Genomic DNA, 20,777 nt, shown 5'->3' on the forward strand with positions numbered 1-20,777 from the left:
ATAACCAATGTCCAAGAACGTCACATTATCACCCTAATTAATTTACTATATTAGGAGAAGGATCTTAATTGTCAGTTGCATTATACCCGATATTTTTCAATTTGTTTCACTCAAGCTTACCCCATGTTTTTGCATAAATCACTCACATGCAACAGTGTAAAACTTTATTGTAAACTTGCTCCTATTAATTCACATTACTAGTAAATCTCATTACTATCTCTACATTTTGTCTAATGTGCTGCAACCTTCCTAAAATGCATAAATCTGGAGAAATAGAGAAATCTATGTGATTTTCCATAATTTACTTCTACTAATTCCACCAATCTTGGGCCTCAAAAAGTATATGCGTCACATGCGAATTTGCAATTTTTCATGCAACTACAATGAAAGTGAGCACCTAGCTATATTTAAACTGCAAACAAGGAAACTGATTTAACCAAGATTATGAGATTTGGGAATTCCAGAAGCTAAGCTTGGATCCTGCACATTTCAGCATGTACATATCTAGAAGTTTTAACCACTGACGGGACCTGAGAATCTAAGAAGCTAGACTTAGATTTAACAACTCACTCTACCCATATTTAGAAGCATTTTCATGCTGGACTAAGAAGATGTCCATTCATCTACCCATGTGCATCCTATCAAAAGGCTACCTTACAGTTCTTCACATAAGTAGGCCTCAGGTACTGATATGTCAATCTTGAGATTCAAATATGGCATACAAATGTTAGCTATTGCACCCCAAAATCTGGATATATATGCGTTATTTCTGATGATTATCTGACTCACTGCAGAGGTTGTTTTTGGCAACTGGTCACAGCAGAGGCAGCAGACAGCAGTACATTAGCACCGGTCGTCGTCAAACCATACCTGTGAAGTTCTCTTTATATCACGAAGCCTAAATATGGAGGACAATCTGTTTCTCCAGAAACATGTAGATGGGCAAAGCGAAATGCGATAATCAAACCTGTCTTGAAGGTCTTCATTGTTGCAAGCATACATAAAAGACAATAATATGCTACTTGTGTCTTTCTTTTACCCTAAGAGACCTGAACAGGTGCAACCATGCATGTCACGTTGCATACATGTTGCCATGTTGGTTGAGTTCAAAAGTCCAAAACACGGTTATTGGAGTCAAGTGTAGATTTAAAATTCTGGAAGCAAGCATGCACCACCAACTCCAGGTCAAGGTTCTCTGTGTATATATGAGCTACTGGCTGTGCTTGTCTGCAGCAGTAGACAAGGAGAATAAAACTCATCATCTCCACTTCACACCAGCCAAGGCTCAGCGTTAATTGCTGGGAATCCATTGGGAGCTCTGCAATCGCAAGGTAATTTGCTGTCACCAACGCACATCCTTGTTGAGAGGCCATATCGATCAGTTTGAAGACGTTGCAAGAGGCCAGCCATCATGGCTAAGAGGGATGACTACATGGACAGCTCTTGCGGCTGCTCTAATGGAACCCCTAAAAGGTTGCTGCAGGATTGTAGCAGTTATGCCCAGGCGCATGCTAAGAAGTAAGTCTAAATCATGTTATATATACTAAACAGAGTTAAGTATGTGAACTGCAAATGAAATTATGATAAATATAGAAGGAAACATAGTGCTGTGCAATTTCAGTTATTTCTTTTGTTCCACATGATGTTCCTAGTTCTTATTACTTGTGCAATTCTTTTTGTTTCTTGTTATGTTTACAAGTTATTAACGGTACTTTCCTGAAAGTAGGAAAGTTCGCATTAGCACAAGAACTGAGTACACATACGCACCGTATCATGATGGCTACCAGTGGAGAAAATATGGACAAAAGATGATCCGGGGCAATACCTACCCAAGGTATGTCTAATTAATCATTCAATCTTTTATCTTGCATTTTCTAACCAGTGGAGTTAATAGGTACAGACTCGTGTAATATGTTAATTATGTTGAAGTATGACAATTCATTACCTAAGAACTACTACCTAGGCTATTTTTTTTTGAACGCAAACTACCTAGGCTAATTACTACCGGTGCTCATCAGTTAAATCACACATGTTCCAACTGGGCCATGCTCTTTGGGTCTTACAGTTACAGAAGCTTCCTAATTTATAAGGGATCCAAGAAGAGCTTTAAAACAGCAGAGATATAAGTGTAGATGTATCCCTTACCTAAATTAACATAGCAAATCCAAATATCGAAGCTTACTAGCTGTAAATAGTGGATGCTTACTGTACACGTGATCAGTCTTGACGTATTAGCTATAATACACGTGATTGATCTGGCTTGGTTAGCTTATGTTCCCAAGCCTGAAAGCTGGCTTTCTGGTCACATAAACGTAGTTTAATGGCAAGTGTGTTTGGCAATACAATAAAAAAATCTGGTGCATGTACACTTATGATTTATTAGGTTGCTGTCTTCCCAGTAGCAGCCGGTTCCTCTCAGGCTGTAGCGTTTACCTTTATGTTGTCGTGTAGCTAAAAGTCACATGCCAGAATGGGAATTTTTAAGAAGCGGAATAAACCCAAGGGGGAAAAGAGGAAAGAGCTAAGCATCATATGCTAAAGGAATCATTACACACTCTGCTTTTGTGCACTTTGTTTACTAGTGCAGAACACGAATTAGTTTCCTAATTAGCATGCCAAAGCATGGATGAGGTATTTAATGCTCTCCAGACCCAACTTGCTTTTGAGTAAACCACGGTTCTGCTATTTGTTTTTTCTTTTTTTTGCAATGATTGGCGATATAGTATTTTCTAAAAAGGATGATTGGCGATACATTGTACAATACTAGTGGGTCCAACTAATGAGTTGATACAACATGAATGACCTGCTGTCTAGGACTAGGTTTTTTTTTTGAAGAATTGGACTAGGTTTTTATACAAATGCATAATGTGAATATAATATATTTTGAGGGAGAAAGTGTTATTAAATCGTATAATCAAACCTAGTCGTATGGGTACCTATTAGACAACTAATTATGATTAGTCATCGATTAGTTGAGTAATCATGCAGCACAAATCTACTAAAATCGTCCTTGCATTTGAGCGGTAACAAGATCAGGACTTGATTAGCGAAGGAAGAGGAGGGCTTCCCAACACCATGCATTGATCTTGCCGCTGCTTGACCAGCTTCATGGCCCGCAACCGCTCCATGTCCAACAGCTGCGTGTGTGCCACCTCCCGGTCCCTCCGCAGCATCTCGAGCTCGCTCTCATGGTCCGACATTTTCTTTTAAAAAATTAAACAATAACTAGTAGCATTGAAGGTACAGATCAACATATGTATGAGTAGTGGTGTACAAACTAATTTTGTTACGTAACTGCTACGAATGGAATTTTCTTTTGTCAAATTTATTGAGTTATAGTAGTCAAATCTAGATTTAACCAACAGCTACCAATTTTTCTTATTTTAAAACACATGTAGGAAAATTTTACTTCCTATGCCTTTCCTATATACTCTCTCGGTTTCAAATTATAAGTAGTTCCGATTTTTCTAAGTGCATAGCTTTATCTATGCATCTAGATTTATACTATGTCTAGATACATAGTAAAAGCTATGTATATAAATAAAAGCCAGAACAACTTGTAATTTGGAACGAAGGAGTATCATATTAGAGGTAGTGTACTACCATTATCAGTAAGTATTGGTGATGTTAGATCCTCTAGTGTATGCATGTGATATCCAGTACTTGGGGAAACTCCCGGCATTGGGGTATGATATCCAGAGCATGCCTGCATTGGAATCCTCCATTGGAGCTAATAATGCATGTCGGCATGATTAACTATTCTGAGCCAGGCAGACAACGCCACGTGTTGTCATGTGTCAAGTTTTTGGCTTTTACATGCATGTTGGCGACCTCTTTTGTGAGCATTTTCCCTAGGACATGGAAAAGTGAACTCTAAACAACTCTTGATGTCTACGCATGCAGGTGCTACTATAGGTGTACATACCATCAGGATCATGGCTGCCCAGCAACCAAGCATGTGGAGCAAACCAATTCCCAGGATCCGCCATTGTTCCGGGTAATCTACACAAAGGAGCACACATGTTGCTGCACCCATGTCTCGGATTACATGGCTTCATCTATACACATCCAGCAGATCGCCGATGCTTCTTTGAGAAAGGAAGAGGTGAAAATACCTAGCCTGACCCACTGTTTTGATGGCCACGGATTGATAAAAGAAGAGAATGATGCCATCATCTCCTCCTTGCTCACGGCCATCAGTGATTGTGATGTTGCAACATCAGATGGTGGGCACGCAGCCGTTCAAGGGGACACACCTGCTCGGATGTCCAGAAGCAGCAATGAGGCTAGCCCTTCGATTTCACCTGTACTGTTGCCGGCATCCGATAACCTGAAAACAGATTTCATTGAGCAACTGGAGCCTCAATGGTTCGAGCCTTTGGATCTGGGTTGGTTCATAGAATAAGCAGACTAGTTGATCTATCATCTATTAGTAAACAGTAAACACATCCATAACCATCCTGCGGCGTTTAGGACATCTGGACATGCACTGTCAGAAAATGTGTAGTGCTCTGTTTACTATAGCTCTCTCTATGTATATGTTTTCGTTTGAAGCCATACATATTTACTGATCTGGTATATCTTCAGTTTTGTGAAGTAACATGCATGTAATTTATAAGCAGGTGTGCACATTGTATATCTTCACGGGGAAAAAATTAGGGCGTGTTGGCTTTTACTAAAGCAACGGCTTTTGCTAAAGCTGCTGCTGTAGGCGTACTCTGACGAACTACTGTGTGCAGCTGCAGTGCAGCTGATTCAAACTGGCCATTAGAAGGCCATGTTTAGTTCTACCAAAACTCCCAACTTTGGCACTATGCAAAAAGAAGATTCCCCGTCACATCAAACTTGCGGTACATGCATGGAGTACTAAATGTTGACGAAATCAAAAACTAATTGCACAGTTTGGTTGTACTTTGTGAGACAAACGTTTTGAGCCTAATTAGTCAACGATTGTACAATTATCACCGAATAAAAACAAAATGCTACAGTGTGGCTACAGTGATTGAAATTCCGGCGGCACCGATTCAGGAGGCAAACTAAACGCGGCCTTAGTATAAATGTTGCTTCTCCAATAAAAACTGTAAATACCCACTAGAAGATAGTACTCCAGGGCCCTTTTGTTTTTTCTGTTGATTTCTAAAAGCTGATTTTGGATTGTTGATTTTGAATAACTGGAATTTTACAAGCTGAGGTTATTGGTCATGTATTTTGGATGGGCTGCCGCTGGTCGGCAGTTTTTCTCGTGTAATGTTTGTAGTGACAATAGCTATTCTGAGTGTCTATATGTATTCTATGATTTTAGCTATCCGTTTCTATTATTGTCCCTAAATCTTTTTTTTTCACGAGTATTAGTATTTAATAAAGTGTGTATGTACTTGTACGTTGTCACCAGATGCATATTCTTCTCTTAGCTGGTTCAGAAACATGACACAAATCAAAAGGTATGTAAATTATATGTAAAAAAGATGCATTAAAAAAAGCAAGTTTCGATAGCCAAATCATATCTCGTGACATCAAGGATAGCAACCAAGCCTCACAGTAATCAAAACAATGAATTAGCAATATTATCATGAAAGGTATCAATGTCCGTATCTTCTAATTCATTGCCTTTTTTGACATAGCAAGTTGCTTGACGACGTTTGCATTGTAGCTTTTATTTCATCTTGGGGGATGACTATCTATATACAGAGCACTTCATGAGGTAAACACCTCTCTCTTTTTATTTTTTTTTCTTTTATAAACACCGGAGGTTCATTCGGTCAAATTGTAAAGGGATGAATGCAAATGGTTCCTCTTTAGCAATATCACCTTTTCATCCTAAAAACACCGGATCATGGAATTTTTATTTATATGCCATTCTGTGAAAATATATTAACATCTACAATAACACAAAATGCATTATCAAGATATATTTTATTGAGTATCAATAGCTTGGCAACATAGGCGTCGGTGTATTTTTTTATAAACTTGATCGAAACTAGATAATTTTGACTTAGGACAAAATTGAAGAGAACTATATATTATTTTTAGGTAACAAAATATATGAGAAATAATTTGAGGTGGATGCGTGTACTAGGCACGCTGCACGCAGAGGGTATCTCAGTCGGGGGCTTCTCGGGGCCAGGAGATGTGCAGGTGCAGCGGGTAGAATTTTTTAATTTTTAGCTTTTTTTTCCGAAAGTTTCTCACAAATAAATTTTTGGCGGAAAGAATTAAGAAAATAGACCATTAGCTCGACGTCATCGACGCTGACGCTGAGCTAACACGTCTCGGCGCCAGCGTCTCTGGCGCCGAAGTCTTGGCTTGACGCAGAAGCGAACGTGGTAGGCAGCTCGGCGCCATTATCAATGACGCCAACCTCGACGCCGTAAACGTTAGCGCCAAGCTCGACGCCGTAGACCCAGGCGTCGAGAATGCAATTCCAGTCCTCCAGTGCCGTCCCAGTCCACTGCTCACACTGACAGGCACAGATGACAGGACACGTTGGTACTAGAGTAGTGAAGTTGAAGTTACCACTGTTTTTTAGTGCTGTTATAAAACAAAAGGCCCTGTTTAGTTCCACTTCATTTTGCCAAATTTTTCAAGATTTCTCGTCACATCAAATCTTTGAACACATGCATGAAGCATTAAATATAAATAAAAAATAAAACTAATTACACAGTTTAGACGAAATCCACGAGACGAATCTTTTAAGTCTAATTAGATTATGATCGGACACTAATTGCCAACTAACAACGAAAAACGTTATAGTGTCATTTTGTAAAAAATTTTGGATCTAAACTGGGCCAAAGATTAGATTTGTGACTGAGAGGGCAGTACAGTAGCATGGAAGTTACTACTGGCGATGCTGAATGCCATGACAGGAGATGTGGGTACAGTAAGGGTGCGTTTAGATCCAAAAAATTTTGGATTTTGGCTCACTGTAGCATTTCGTTTGTATTTGATAATTAGTGTCTAATTATGGACTAATTAGGTTCAAAAGTTTCGTCTCGCGATTTCTCGACCAACTATGTAATTAGTTTTTTTTCATCTATATTTAGTACTCCATATATGTGCCGCAAGATTCGATATAATAGTTACTATGTAAAATTTTTTGGCAACTGAACGAGGCCTAAGTTCAGGGATCCTTATCATGCTTCATGCATCAAGGAGGAAGAAGAAGATGCGGGGGGCGAAAAACACGAGCAGCTATGGAACAGTCGATGTGGAGTGATGGGGTGATGGGTGTGAAGACTGACGTGCGGTGACCGTCGTCGTCGCGTGACATTGGCGGCACTGTGGATTGGAGCAGCGTAATTTCTCCTCGGAAAAGACAGCGGCTCTGATGACTAAGCAGGCCAGCAGCTCGTCTCTCTTTTTTCCTCCGGGCCTTGTTTAGTTCCCATCAAAATTCCAAATTTTTTCACTCTTTTTATCACATCAATTTTTGGACGCTTGCATGGAGTATTAAATGTAGGTAAAAAAAATAACTAATTATACAGTTTAGTTGAAAATCACGAGATGAATCTTTTGAACCTAGTTGGTTCACGATTAGACAATATTTACCAAATAAGACAAAAGTAATACTATTCATCAGGTTGAAAAAACTTTCGATCTAAACAAGGCCCGATCAGGCGGTCACTGCTGCACCTGGCGAGTGCTCCTAGCTGGTATAGGTCCCATGTTCGACTTCTTTTCGTAGGAGTTGGTTGAATTTTAGGAATTTGACTATTACAGCATTTTCATTTTTATTTAACAATTGATGTTTAATTATGAATTAATTAGGTTCAAAATGTTCGTCTCATAATTTTTAATTAAATTGTGTAATTAGTTTTTTTTGTCTACATTTAATGCTACGTGCACGTATCGTAAGATCTGATATGATGACTACTGTAGTATTTTTTGGAAAAACTTTTTAAAACTGCCTTAGGGGGTGTTTGGTTACTACAGGAAAATTTTAGTCCCTGTCCCATCGGATGTTTGGACACATGCATGAAGTATTAAATATAGACGAAAAAAATAACTAATTACACAGATTGTGGCTAATTTGCGAGACGAATTTTTTAAGCCTAATTAGTCCATGATTTGACAATGTGACGCTACAGTAAATATGTGCTAATGGCAGATTAATTAGGCTTAATAAATTCGTCTCGTAAATTAGTCTCCATCTATGTAATTAGTTTTATAATTAATTCATATTTAATTCTCCTAAATAACATCCGAACATCCAATGTAACATAGACTAAAATTTAGTCCATGAAACCAAACACCCCTCAGTCGAAACCTCGGAGGCTTGGACTCACTGGCATGCATGACACGCTTCCTTTTTTCTTTCTTCCTCCTCCGTCCCGGAGGCAGGCACGCACACAGACACAGGCAGCCTTGCTCCGCGCAGAGATCAGAGGTGGTGTAGCGGCGCAGGCCCGTCTGATTGCAACCGCATTGCACTCCGTCCACTGACGAGCAATGTTGGCTAGCTGGGGGGGGGCCGTGGTACAACGTACAAGTACAGTGCAGCGGCAATGATGACGATCGACGACGGTGACAGCGACCAGCGCAGCACAGTGCGGGCGTACGCGCAGCTGCAGGGGTCAGGGGCAGGGTGCAGGCGCAGCGAGAGAGAGAGGGAGGAGGAGACCGGGCAGGGTACGGTCTAATCGTAAGGATCGCGTGAATTGCTTGGTAGACCGGGAAGAGTATTTGGATTGCACGTGGATATTAAGCAGTCTAGCTTACTTCTACTTAGGACTTGTTCAGATCACCTTCAAATTTTAAGTTTTTTCAATCTTTTTCTATCACATCAATTTTTGGACATATATATGGAGCATTAAATGTAGGTAAAAAAATAACTAATTGTACAGTTTGGTTATAAATCATAAAACGAATCTTTTAAGCCTAGTTAGTCCATAATCAGATAAAGTTTGTCAAATACAAACGAAACATGCTATATTGTCCAGATTGCAAAAATTTGCAATCTAAACATGACCTTGGTTCGTGCATATGAATACGAGTAAAATTTAATCTCCTGCGTTATTCCACATGTGCAAAATTGGCAACCAGCTAATATGGTCCTGTTCGCTTTGCTGAAAGCCTAACACTGTTCTGGCTGAAAAAAAACAAACTAAAAAAGACGGATTATAAGAGAAGCGAACATGACATGTAATACTATCCATTGAGATCAGGTGAGGAAACGACTACACTATCTTAGCAGTACTTTTTAATATGAATAAATAGTATTTTTCTCTTAGTATTTTAACATAAGTCTGATCTCAGCTAAACGAACATGACCATCTTTGTTTAATAACAGCACTAAAAAACAGCGGTAACTTCAACTTCATTGCTCTAGTACCAACGTGTCCTGTCATCTGTGCCTGTCAGTATGAGCAGTGGAACTGGGACGGTGGCAGCGTCAGCCGTCAAGTATGCCAAGGCACTATTGGGCGAGGCGCGGGCCGTCACTCAGAGTGACCGGCGTCGCGCCGATATGTAGGGCGTCGAGCTCGACGTCAGAGTGGCTGGCGTCGAGCCTCATTCATCATGTCCAGGAGCTCGGCGTTAGAGACATTGGCGTCTAGCTCGGCGTCAGCATCAATAGCACCGAGCTAAGGGTCTATTTTCTGAATTCTTTTCGTCAGAGGTTTATTTGTGAGAAACTTTTAAAAAAAAAAGACTAAAAAATAAAAAATTCGGTGCAGCAGGCGCTGGTGCAGTGCACACTCTGGCCTGTCCCGAGGTTGCCGGGCAAAAGACAGCCAGCGCGCGCCGGGTAGCAACAAACCATGTTCCGGCCTTCGGCCTTCCAGGCGGCGCCGGTGCTCCGACGATATCAGGCCGACGCGTGGGCAGGCGCCGAGACTCGTAGCTAGGAGACTCGCCGGGCCTCCACAATTCACAGCCAGCATGGTGGCATCTCGGATTTTTGACCCCAAATGGCCGCTAGGTCCGCGTCGTCTCAACCTGGGGTTGGGGCCGTGTGGACCTCGACCTGTGCGTTACCAGATCTCAATTAGATTAGGAGAAATCTGCTTTCTCTGGTAGGCAAATGCAGCAGAACTTGTTTATGGTTGGTGTGGTGGCCACTGGCCATTTTCTGAAGGAGGGCTGGACCTGCTCCTAAAACCACGTGCTAATTCCTTCGGTCACTGATGCATAGGGAAGCAAATGCTCTGTCACGATCAGCTGAAGAGCATTGTTTAATCGTCATCGACATCGACAACCAGCTTTGTTTAGCCTGCCACTTGCATTAGTTTACTCCTGTCTTCTCTCATGGCAACCCCGAGCCGATAACCTATGTTAGTGACGAGATTAGACTAGTGATTCGATCCATATATGAGATGCTTTGTGTCCTCGTCACCATGTCCCCAACCTTTTGGCTGCGTCTCAGGTTCTCTGCTCGGTAACAAGCTGGGGTCAGTCAGACTGTCGAACGGTCATGCTAAGGTCAAGCCATGAATGAAATTAGTTACGACTAAGTCTGTGTTATTATGCGCTCCGTAAATCAACATGAGATGCCGCAATAAAATTGGTTACAGCTAAGGGCCTTTTGTACCCTCTAGTTTCTCGACTCCGCCAACCAATGGGGAAGAGAAGGAACAGCTCCGCCCCGAATTCGTGACCAACAACCGAGTAGGAACTGAAAATTACAGCTTCTTCTATCTCCAGCCTCTATGGCGATGTGGGTGTGGGTGTCGCGTTCGGAGTTGAAGCTCGACAACGCTGGCACCAGCCTCAACGAAGGGAAGTGGCAAGATGGGAGGCGCGGATGGAGGCAAGGCGGAGGGAGGGGAAAAGGGGGGTGCATTGGTGTTGAGGAGAAAGCGAGGGAGGCGGCATGGGCGGGGAGGGGCTAGTGGATACGAAAGAGAGAAGAAAAAAAGGAGAATTATAAGGGAAGGAAAAATAAAGGAAGAAAAGAGAAAAGAAAGAAAAAAATAAGGGTATAATAGATATTTCACGTTTTTTTAATCTATCATGAAAAACTATTTTACTAACGATAATGATAGGACGAGGACGCCCGGACGGACGGGCAGACCCCGACCCGCACCGTGCTTGCACCTAGCTTGACCCGACCTGCCCGCGCCTTTACCCTGACCTGACACGTCTACACCCGCATGCGCGCCTTATCAGCCACCGCTCCTGTCTCTCATGCCTTCAGTGCTACTCCCTCTCCCTATCTCTCTCTCTACGGCGGCACAACGGCCTCGACGTGAGCAGTGGCCTCGGCGTGAGTGGGCCACAACGAGGAGGCCCGAGCGGTCTTCGACACGACGGTGCAATGGCGTCGGTGGCCCCGGTCACGGGCGTACCAACATGGCAAGGCCGGCACGAGTGGCTCCCCGACAGATCTGGATCCCTCTCCCAGTCGTGCGGGTGCTGCCTCCTTGCCGTGCCACGCAGATGCTATCGCGGATCCGCTGCCTCCGGTGAACTCCACACACCGACGAGTCTTCATTCTCCCAGTAGCATGGAGATGTTGCGCTCTAGTGTTTTAGATGTTTCTGAGGTATGTTGCAATTGCTTCATATGGATGTTGCAAAAGTAGATCAAGATGTTGCACATGTTACATATGTTGCAAGTGTTTCACCTTAATGTTGCAAGCCTTTGTTCAAAATGTTTTATCTCTATTTCAGACGTATGTTTGCAAGCGTTTTGATCTATATGTTGCATAAGTTTCACATATGTTGCAAGAGTATGTTCCAAATATTTTAGTCTTATATTGCAGCAAGTGTTTTCATGTTGCAAGTTATAAGTGTTTATCTGAAAGTTGCATATATTGCAATGGCTATACACGTGTGTTGCAAATGTATGTTTCAAATATTTTAGCTGCTTTCAGAAGTGTGTTGCAAGTATTTTATCTGGATGTTACATATGCTGCAGTGGCTATACACATATGTTGCAAGCGTATATTTCCAAATGTTTCATCTGTTTCAGACATATGGTGCAACAAGTGCTTCATATTGCAATTGTTTTCATTAGCAAGCATGGGAAGCGAGCGCAGACAGAGAAGGTCCCGCGTGCAGGCCCAACAACATGGCGTGCATGTGCAGTAGTAGGCTCATGCACGCACGTGTAGCAAGAGCTAGTAGGCGCATGCGACCACGTGCAGCGGGGGGACAGGCAGCAGCAGCAACAGACGCGTGCAGTAGGCGGGGCAAGCAGCAGCAGCATGCGCATCAGGCAGGCAGGCATGGGAGTTTGGACGGGGCTAGCGTCCAGACGTCCGGGCGCTAGCAACTCTGTTTTACTAAATACTCTTCTAGAGGAGATGTCTAGCCAAAGAAAGCTATTTCAGAGAGGAGCTGAAGCCAGAGCAGCTTTAGCTAGAGTCGGAGCTCTACCAAACACACCCTAAGTTTGTAACGCCAAATTCACCGAGAACTGAATCGCGAAAAATTCTTCCACACCAGTATATATTTCTCCTGTATCTCATCTCCGATCACTAATGTCCTAGAGTTGGCGATATGATATATACTTAAGATTTAAATGCACTAGTGTCCCTCAAACTTGTAAGGGCGTGTCAAATAGGTCCATGAACTTTGAAAATGCATTTCTAGGTCCCTAAAGTTGTTAAGTGATACACCACATGTCCATACCAGCCATATGGACATTTCTCGCTGACGTGGCAAGCCTAGTGATGGCAGGGGGTTGGGTAAACAGCTCGTGAAGCATTTACCTACCTCGAGCATACATGCGACCCTAACTTTTAATCATAGAGATATAAAATAATAAATTCATAGTTAAACGAGAGGCAAATATATCAATCTCACTTACATAGATATCATTAGGACAATATACAGTAATTCACAAGCCACAATACATCATAGATTCATAATTCGATCATTCGTGCTCATACAAATAACACAAATAACTTACACAAGCTAATAGCCCACACAATCACTTTATTCTGTTATCCATAAAAATATCATATTTTATAGTTCGATATGTTATTTATATGCTACAAATTATGTGTTAAATAAACTATTCGACATAATATGCATATGAAGGTGACATATATTCATATATATATTCTCAAATTGCTGGTACCTACGGGCAAAATCTGTTACCTACACCCTACCCGTATCTTTGCGGGTATCCGACCATTATGTACCCGCTAGTGAGTTTTCATACCTGTGCCCACATCCATTGGGTACGAAGCCCTGCGGGTGTTGCCATCCCTACAAGCCATCGTGTCTTGTATATATTTTTACTTTTAACCCCTCACAGTTATTTTCCCTTTGAAAATAGACCCTGCATGGGCATGTGTGCATCTTTGGTCCTAACGAGGGCATCTGCATGAGATTGGAGAGCATCTGTGTGGTAGTAGTTGGGTGATGGTAGGGTGACACCGTGCGCTAGAGGTGCCTACAAAGTTGGCAAGAGGCCAATCAAGCACAAAGTGGCCAACAAAAGTGCATTGTTGCTTTGGTTTACGTAGAGACCTTTAGATCGGCTACTAGAAGCGCTTGCTTTGATGTGTTGTTTTCTCAGTAAGGCGGTTAGGTTGTGTCGTAGAATTTATCGTCTGACTAGTAGATCAACATTTTGTGCATGTGGAATCAGATGGGTAGCTCATGATACACAAATTTATATGGTTCAGATACGTGGTACCCTACGTCTAGTGGAGAATGCTTCTCGTATATCGTATGTCTAGGTGAAAGGTCCTTGTTTAGTTTTAGTAATTGAGTGACAACCTAGGTGGACTAATATGTGTTTATGAGAGATACATAGGAGATTAGTCCATAGGTGAACATGTAATGAAGGAGCTCATTGCATATGAGACATGACATGGAGTCATGTGACTAGGGTGGAGAAGATCAAGACAAGACTTGGCTTGATGGACCGGTTGCAAGTGTGAAGGGCAAGTTAGAGGCTTTATAGCGATGGACCGCATGGCGGTAAAGCTTGAGCAAGACTTGGCGCCAATGGACGAAGGCAATGGTGAAAAGCAAGTGAGGTCAAGATCGATGAACCAATAAGGTCACGTGATGATATGAAGTGGATCATATCATTTGTTGATCAAGGTTGGTGCATGTATTGCATCAACATTGGAGGAGATGGAATAGAATGCACAAGGCAAAGGTATAACCTATAGGGCATTTTATTTCACCGGTCATAGGTGAGTAGAGAAGTTTATGACCGGGTTTAGGATAGATGACCGTACTATTAAGAGGGGCAAACTTGTTTGCATATCGATCATCTAGTGCCACTCGAGTGATCTAACTTTGCATCGTTGCTAGGATCGAGTGGTGTGGTGAATTGAGTGACTAATCCTTTGGAAAATGTTTGTGAAAAGCTAACACACATGCACAAGTTGGTGATCACTTGATGGTGTTAGCACATTTACAAAGGTGAAGAAGTTGGTAAAGAAGAGGAGGCGAAACCGGACTCAGAGTGCTGCTTGGGTGGCACCACCACCCCTAGGGCGATGCCCACCTAGACTGGGCAAAGAGGAGCTAGTGCTGGGGCTGGCACCGCCCCTAGGATGGTGGTGCACCACCGGGATGTGTCTGGTGCCACCGTCGTGGGCACCGCCCCTTTTTAGCCGAGAGGGAGGAAGCAAGGCTGGTCACCACCATGGTCACCGCCATGGTGACAGCGGTGCACCGCCCTAATTTTCTAGAGAGAGGGGTTTTCGGATGACTGGCTAGGTGGTCACCGCCACCCTATCCGGTGACTAATGGCTAGTTGAAATAGCCATTGGAATTTGACCATTAGGCAAGCACCGCCGTGTCTGGTGCTAGGCACCGCCGTGTCTGGTGCCCTCGTAGAAACCATTAGCTTTGCTCCAACGGCTCTATTTGGCTTGGGGCTATAAATAGAGGTAGAGCTTAGGCTTGGGCTGGTTGCTGATCACCCTTAAGCCTTGGTGGCTTGTGTAGGTGTTCTTGGGAGCCCTCTAACTCACTTGAGCTTGATAGTGATCATCTGATCAAGTGAGTGAGCGATTCTAGTGCGATTGCATCATAAGGTTACATCGAGTGGCACTAGGTGATCATGTTGTAAGCCGATGGTGTTTGTTACTCTTGGAGGTTGCCACCTCCTAGATAGCTTGGTGGCTTGTGACTCTATGGAAGCACACGAGAAGATTGTGCGGTGCTCCGGAGGAGGATTTATGAGGGAGATTGTGCTCACCCCATGGGGATCGCAAAGAGCAACTCTAGTTGAGCGTGTCATTGAGCTATCCTCACTTTGTGGGTAGGTTCTTACGGTGCCCGACGTGCAGGCTTAGCGGGTGATGCCAATTAGCCACCAAACCACCAAGTGAGCGGTCGACACAACGGGGACGTAGCTTGGTGGCAACCAAGTGAACCTCGGGAGAAAATCACCATGTCAACATTGTCTTCATCATCTTCTCGGTGGTTTGCATTCTGTGAAACACAAGCTTGTATTTATTTTCATATACATTATGCTTGTGTAGTTGCTCTTGTGACTAGTTTAGCTTTAGTAGCTTGCTAGTTGCCTTCTTGTTTGTGTAGCATAGAAGTAGCTCTTGCATGACTAATTTGGTTTGAGTAACCTTGTTAGTCACATTGCTTAGTTTGTATAGCTAAGTAATTTGCGCTCTCTAATTTGGCATTAGTTGTCTTGTTATTGAGCATTGCTAGTGAGCTTAGGAGCTTTGTGCTTTTACTTACTAGTTGTGTAGGAGCTCCCCCATTGCTTGAACTACTAGGTGCATATGTTTATGTGACCTTGCAAGCTAGAATTGGATAGGTGAGCACTAGCTAGCCCAGCACCTTTATTGCCTCTTTAGGATCTTTATAAGGTGTTTGTGAACTTAGATAGAGGGGTGTAGTCTTGGCTAGAATGATAGTTTTAATTTTGCATTTGTTTTGGTTAGCCGACGCGATTAAGTTTTAGAAAGGACTATTCACCCCCCTCTAGTCCGCCATCTCGACGTGATTAAGTTTGTCAAGGGTTCCTATCTATGAATGTTGAAACTATTAATGGGTCACCCTACCTCCCATTATATAGTTCGAGGGTAAGGTAACATATGGAATACCAAATGATATCAATCTATGATTTCCTAGTTTTTTACAAGGAGATTCTATCAGATCCTAGCAGATCAACATCACTTTCTTGGTTCCTAAGGCTATCTAGCTGATAGCTTGCTTTCCAAGTCGTTGATGCATCATGTCCAACTTGGGCCTCTTCCTTAGGAAGCTCAGTCCACCTCATCCTAGTCAAGCTTATCTCCTGGCGACAAGGGTAACAGGGTCTAATATACTGACAGGTCGATTGGAGCTATACATAGTCGGTGACTTGAGGCACTTGTTTTGCATGTTAGTTTCGTGGCTTGCAGCGACTATGGCGGCTATCCTTTTATGACAATGGTTAGTTCGGTATAGGATAATGTCGATAGATGACGCAAGCACAAACAAGGTCGCAACAGCTACACAACTTGCAATAGCTTGCGGTGACTTTCCTTGCATGGCAGTGGCTTGCTTAGTGCGGGGCATTGCCTTTAACAGCAGCGCAAGCTATGACTATAGTGTGTCAACTTGGTAGTTTTGTCATCCAGTGATGGGTAGTTGTGTGCCTCCTTTTGCTTAGGATCTATTTGGTTCGCTTCTCAGCTAGCTTGCATTGAATCTAAAAAGCCAGGCTGGCGCTAGCCAGGCTATGGCCATGCAAGTCATGTTTGTTTTGTTACCTAGCTCTGTTGTGCTAGGATCCAGAGAGTAGTTGTTTGGTTGCCTATTCATTATGCTCTCTCTCTTAGATGAGATAGAATGCGCGCACACTTGCACCCACATGAGCCTGGCCCACAAGAAACAGAATCAAAATCTATTTCTCGAGTGCTAGGTCTAGCGACGCTTTTTGCATGCCACCGGCGAGGCTGTAACACCCTCGGTGTTTCACAGTGAATCACTTGTTAAAACATGTCATGAGCATCATACTTAAGTGATATTGTATGTGGTGTGATGGATAGGTAAAGCATGGTAACTTAAACGAGTCATAAAAACGTAAAACAAAAAGTTAATTCACAATTTATAAAGTTAGCAAGTAGAGATGTTAACTAATTTTTATTGAACAAAAGCGCTATAAAACATATATGTAACACCTTAATAAAGTTTGAAGTACACATTTTGTAGAAGATAGTGCAACTTTTGTTTTAACAAGATAATAACGCTAGCTAACATTTCTAATAGCTTGGAAATCAAATTTGGAGCACATCCAACTCAAGACTTAGTCAATTTCTTAAGTGTGAAAACAGATTGACAAAGCTATGTTTGGTAATTTATTCTATAAAAATTGAGTTTAGGAGTGGTGTTGTTCTTTAGCTCTTGCTGATAGCCTAAGGTGCCCTCTTTAGAGTAGTGAAGGTAGTTTGGGGATTGGATCAACTGTGTAGTTGTTTTGAACGCTTTAAAATCCGTGCACAGCATGTTCTCGGGCTATTTTTCCTGGCTGGACGTGACCACGATGTCGAGCGGCCTCGATGTCATAGCGCTCGGTGCGCGCAAGCACGCGCGTGCCCATGCGCTGGCCGACCAGAGCTGCCCGTGCTCTGGCCGCATCACTGGTCGCCTCGGGCCGCCGCTGCACAGAGCTGTGGCTGCCCGACTCGCCATGTCGCGCTGCCCCCGCCTACTACCATTGTCGCACGTTGCTGTTGCCCTCCGTACTATGCCACAACAATGCCGCTACCGCTGCTGTTGCATCACTGTGTTGCCCTGCGCTGCGCTGCGCCACTAGCCCGCCTGGACGCTGCACGCACGAGACTGAACCGCTATCACCATGCTATTTATGGCACTGCAGCACGCGGGCCATGCCAACCTCGAGCACATGTCGTCAGCTAGTTCTAGTCGTGGTCGCTCCAGTCGCATCAACCGCGTCCGGCCAAGCAAGCACATGCCAAGCCTTAACTATGTCCCCACCATCTCCTGCCCCTCCCCTACCCTCTTCTTTGCTGCCGCCATCGAGCTGCGCCAGCCCGTCTGCATGTGAGAAGCCACCCCCCATCAATTCCACATGCTTGCACCTATGCTCTCATGTCCTCTCACTACCCCCCCACCCATACTTGAACCATGTAAGGCCCAGCTCCAATTTGGAGCTTCACCCCGCCACCACGCCGTTAAGACTTGTCACCACCCTTATCGTGTCTAGCCCCCTCCTCAACTTCTCAAGCCGAATTAGCTACACCACTAGCCCACCTAGAACTCCTCCTCATCGTGCACACCTAAGCCACACCTCTACCGTTGCCTCCTCACCGCTGGCACGGCCGTGTCACTGTGGTTCGCCATCGAGCTCACCGCATGCATGTGGTCAAGCTCACTCAGGGCATCTCCGGCCAAACCATCACCTCCGCTAGGTCAGTGGTGAGTCCCTGTTGCTCACCCGCTATCCCTACTGCCTTGTTAATACTATGGCTCACCGAAACGACGTCGCCATTGTTGTAGGGTGCCCACTGTCGTGGAGAGGCCATTCTACTGTGTCTCAATTCGTGCAACCACCACCCATCATTTCGTGTCAAACCCTAGGTGAGCGTCGGCCTCATAGATAGGTCAGCATAGGTCCTATGTGGCTGGTGCAAGTCGTTGATCCACAAGCTTGGCTATGTGAAGCTCTGTACCACCCACGACCTACTTGACATCTCCATGAACCACGCCTCCAGCGAGGAGATGGTTGGGGCGGTCTTCAGCGACGGTCAAGACATAGGCAAGGCCAAGCACGAGGACCAAGGCAAGGGCCCCTCCACACAAAAGGTCAAGAAAAACAAGAAGGATCGACATCGACCGGCCAACCCAGCTTTGGTCGCCGAGGCCGACCGCACGGGCAAGCAACCCTAACAGAGCCAGCCCGACCACTTCGATAAGCTCATAGAGAGTCCATGCACCATCCATGCCTACCCTGTCAAGCACCTCTACAAGGACTGCGAGCTTCTCAAGCGCTTTCTGTGGTAGACCAGCAAGCCAAAGGAAGGGAAAGGCAAGGAGGAGGCGGCCAACAAAGGAGGCATGGTGGGCAAGGATGAAGATGGCTTCCCTAACCTCGAGGAATGTCTCATGATCTTTGAGGGATCCGACGCCATCCACTCCAAGTGCCAGCACAAGGTACGCTATAAAGAGGCATGTGCCACCGAGTTAACCATCCCCTCTTTCCTTAGCTGGTCAGACTCCCCGATCAGAGAGACCATCCTTCCCACGTCGCCTGACCAGGTCGCTACCCGCTCGTCATCGACCCCATCGTCCATAAGAAGCACCTCACCAAGGTGCTGATGGACGGAGGCAGCGGCCTCAACATTCTCTATGTCGACAACCTCGACGCCATGCGCATCCCCTGGTCGGAGCTCTGCCCAGTGAGCTCTCCCTTCCATGGCGTGATCCTAGGGACGTAGGCATACCCACTCGGGAAGATTGACCTGCCCGTCACATTTGACGACCGAGCCAACTTCCGCTTGGAGGTCCTAACCTTCGAGGTGGTGGACTTTCTAGGGTCCTACCATGCCATCTTGGGGCAACCATGCTATGCCAAGTTCATGGCAATCCCCAATTATACCTATCTCAAGTTAAAGATGTTGGGACCAAATGACATCATCACCATGGGTAGCACATTTTCGCACACCTACACGTGTGACCACAAGCATTACGAGCTCCCCATTGCTGTCATCAACTCCGCCATGCTCCCAGAGCTCAAGAATTCGGTGACTCCAGCAGTCCCCGACTGCAACGAGCCAACCTCCTTGAGCACCTTTCATCCAACCAAGGAAACTAAGGCGGTGGGGATTGATCCCACTGACCTGACCAAGACGGTGTGGATCAGGACCAAGTTCCCGCCCAAATAGGAAAGCGAGCTCGCCGACTTCCTACGCGCCAATCGCATGCGTGGAAACCTTTTGACATGCCGGGCATACCAAGGGAGGTCGCCGAGCACGCACTTTGCCTTGACTCGGGCTCAAAGCCCACCAAGCAACACCTGCATCGCTTTGACGATGAGAGGTGTAGGGCCATAGGCGAGGAGATCACCAAACTTCTACAACTAGATTCGTCAAAGAGGTATACCACTCCAATTGGCTAGCTAATCTTGTTCTTGTGAAAAAGAACAATGGGAAGTGGAGAATGTGTGTTGACTATACTGGCCTCAACAAGGCATGCCCAAAGGATCACTTTCCTTTACCACACATATATCAGATAATCGAGTCCACCTTAGGGTGCAAAATCCTCTCCTTTCTGCATGCCTACTTAGGCTACCACCAGATCACGATAAAAGAGTCTGACTAGGTCATAACTTCATTCATCACCCCATATGGTTCATACTATTACGTAACCATGCCTTTCGGTCTGAAGAACACTGGTGCCACCTATCAACGGTGCATGCAGCGATGCTTCATCGACCAAATCGACCCACCTGACCAACCTGACCAATGCGAGTGGCTAAAACCAACAATCACTATCTATGTAGATGATGTAATGGTGAAAATGGCTCAAGCTACAACATTCACAAACCTCCGAATGTTTAGCGTCAAATTGAATCCCAAAAAATGTGTTTTTGAGGTTCCAAAGGGGAAGCTGCTCGGATACATCATGTTCAAGCGTGGCATCGAAGCCAACCCTAAAAAGATCATGGACATCTCCAACATGGGCCCAATACACAACGTCAAGGGCGTATAGAGGCTCACCGGCTGTTTGGCCGCCTTGAGCTAGTTCATCTCCCGACTAGGTGAACGAGGGATGCCTCTCTACAAACTTCTTAAGAAGACAGATGCATTCGCCTGGACATAGGAGGCACAATAGGCTTTAGAAAGCCTCAAAGCATCACTGACATTGGCACCAATCCTCGTCGCTCTTGAATGG

General features: G+C 44.5%; 1 protein-coding gene across 1 annotated transcript; it reads left to right on the forward strand.

The window, feature by feature from the left end:
• The first annotated feature begins 1,339 nt into the window (after window positions 1–1,339).
• LOC136459307 (probable WRKY transcription factor 46) lies at window positions 1,340–4,505 on the forward strand. Its single transcript, XM_066459179.1, has 3 exons — window positions 1,340–1,518; window positions 1,727–1,834; window positions 3,904–4,505. Exons 1-3 carry the CDS (start codon window positions 1,412–1,414, stop codon window positions 4,403–4,405), a joined length of 717 nt encoding a protein of 238 aa, XP_066315276.1. The 5' UTR covers window positions 1,340–1,411; the 3' UTR covers window positions 4,406–4,505.
• Window positions 4,506–20,777: the final 16,272 nt, after the last annotated feature.

This window comes from Miscanthus floridulus, chromosome 6, assembly GCF_019320115.1.
Source record: "Miscanthus floridulus cultivar M001 chromosome 6, ASM1932011v1, whole genome shotgun sequence".
Classification (NCBI taxonomy): Eukaryota; Viridiplantae; Streptophyta; class Magnoliopsida; order Poales; family Poaceae; genus Miscanthus; species Miscanthus floridulus.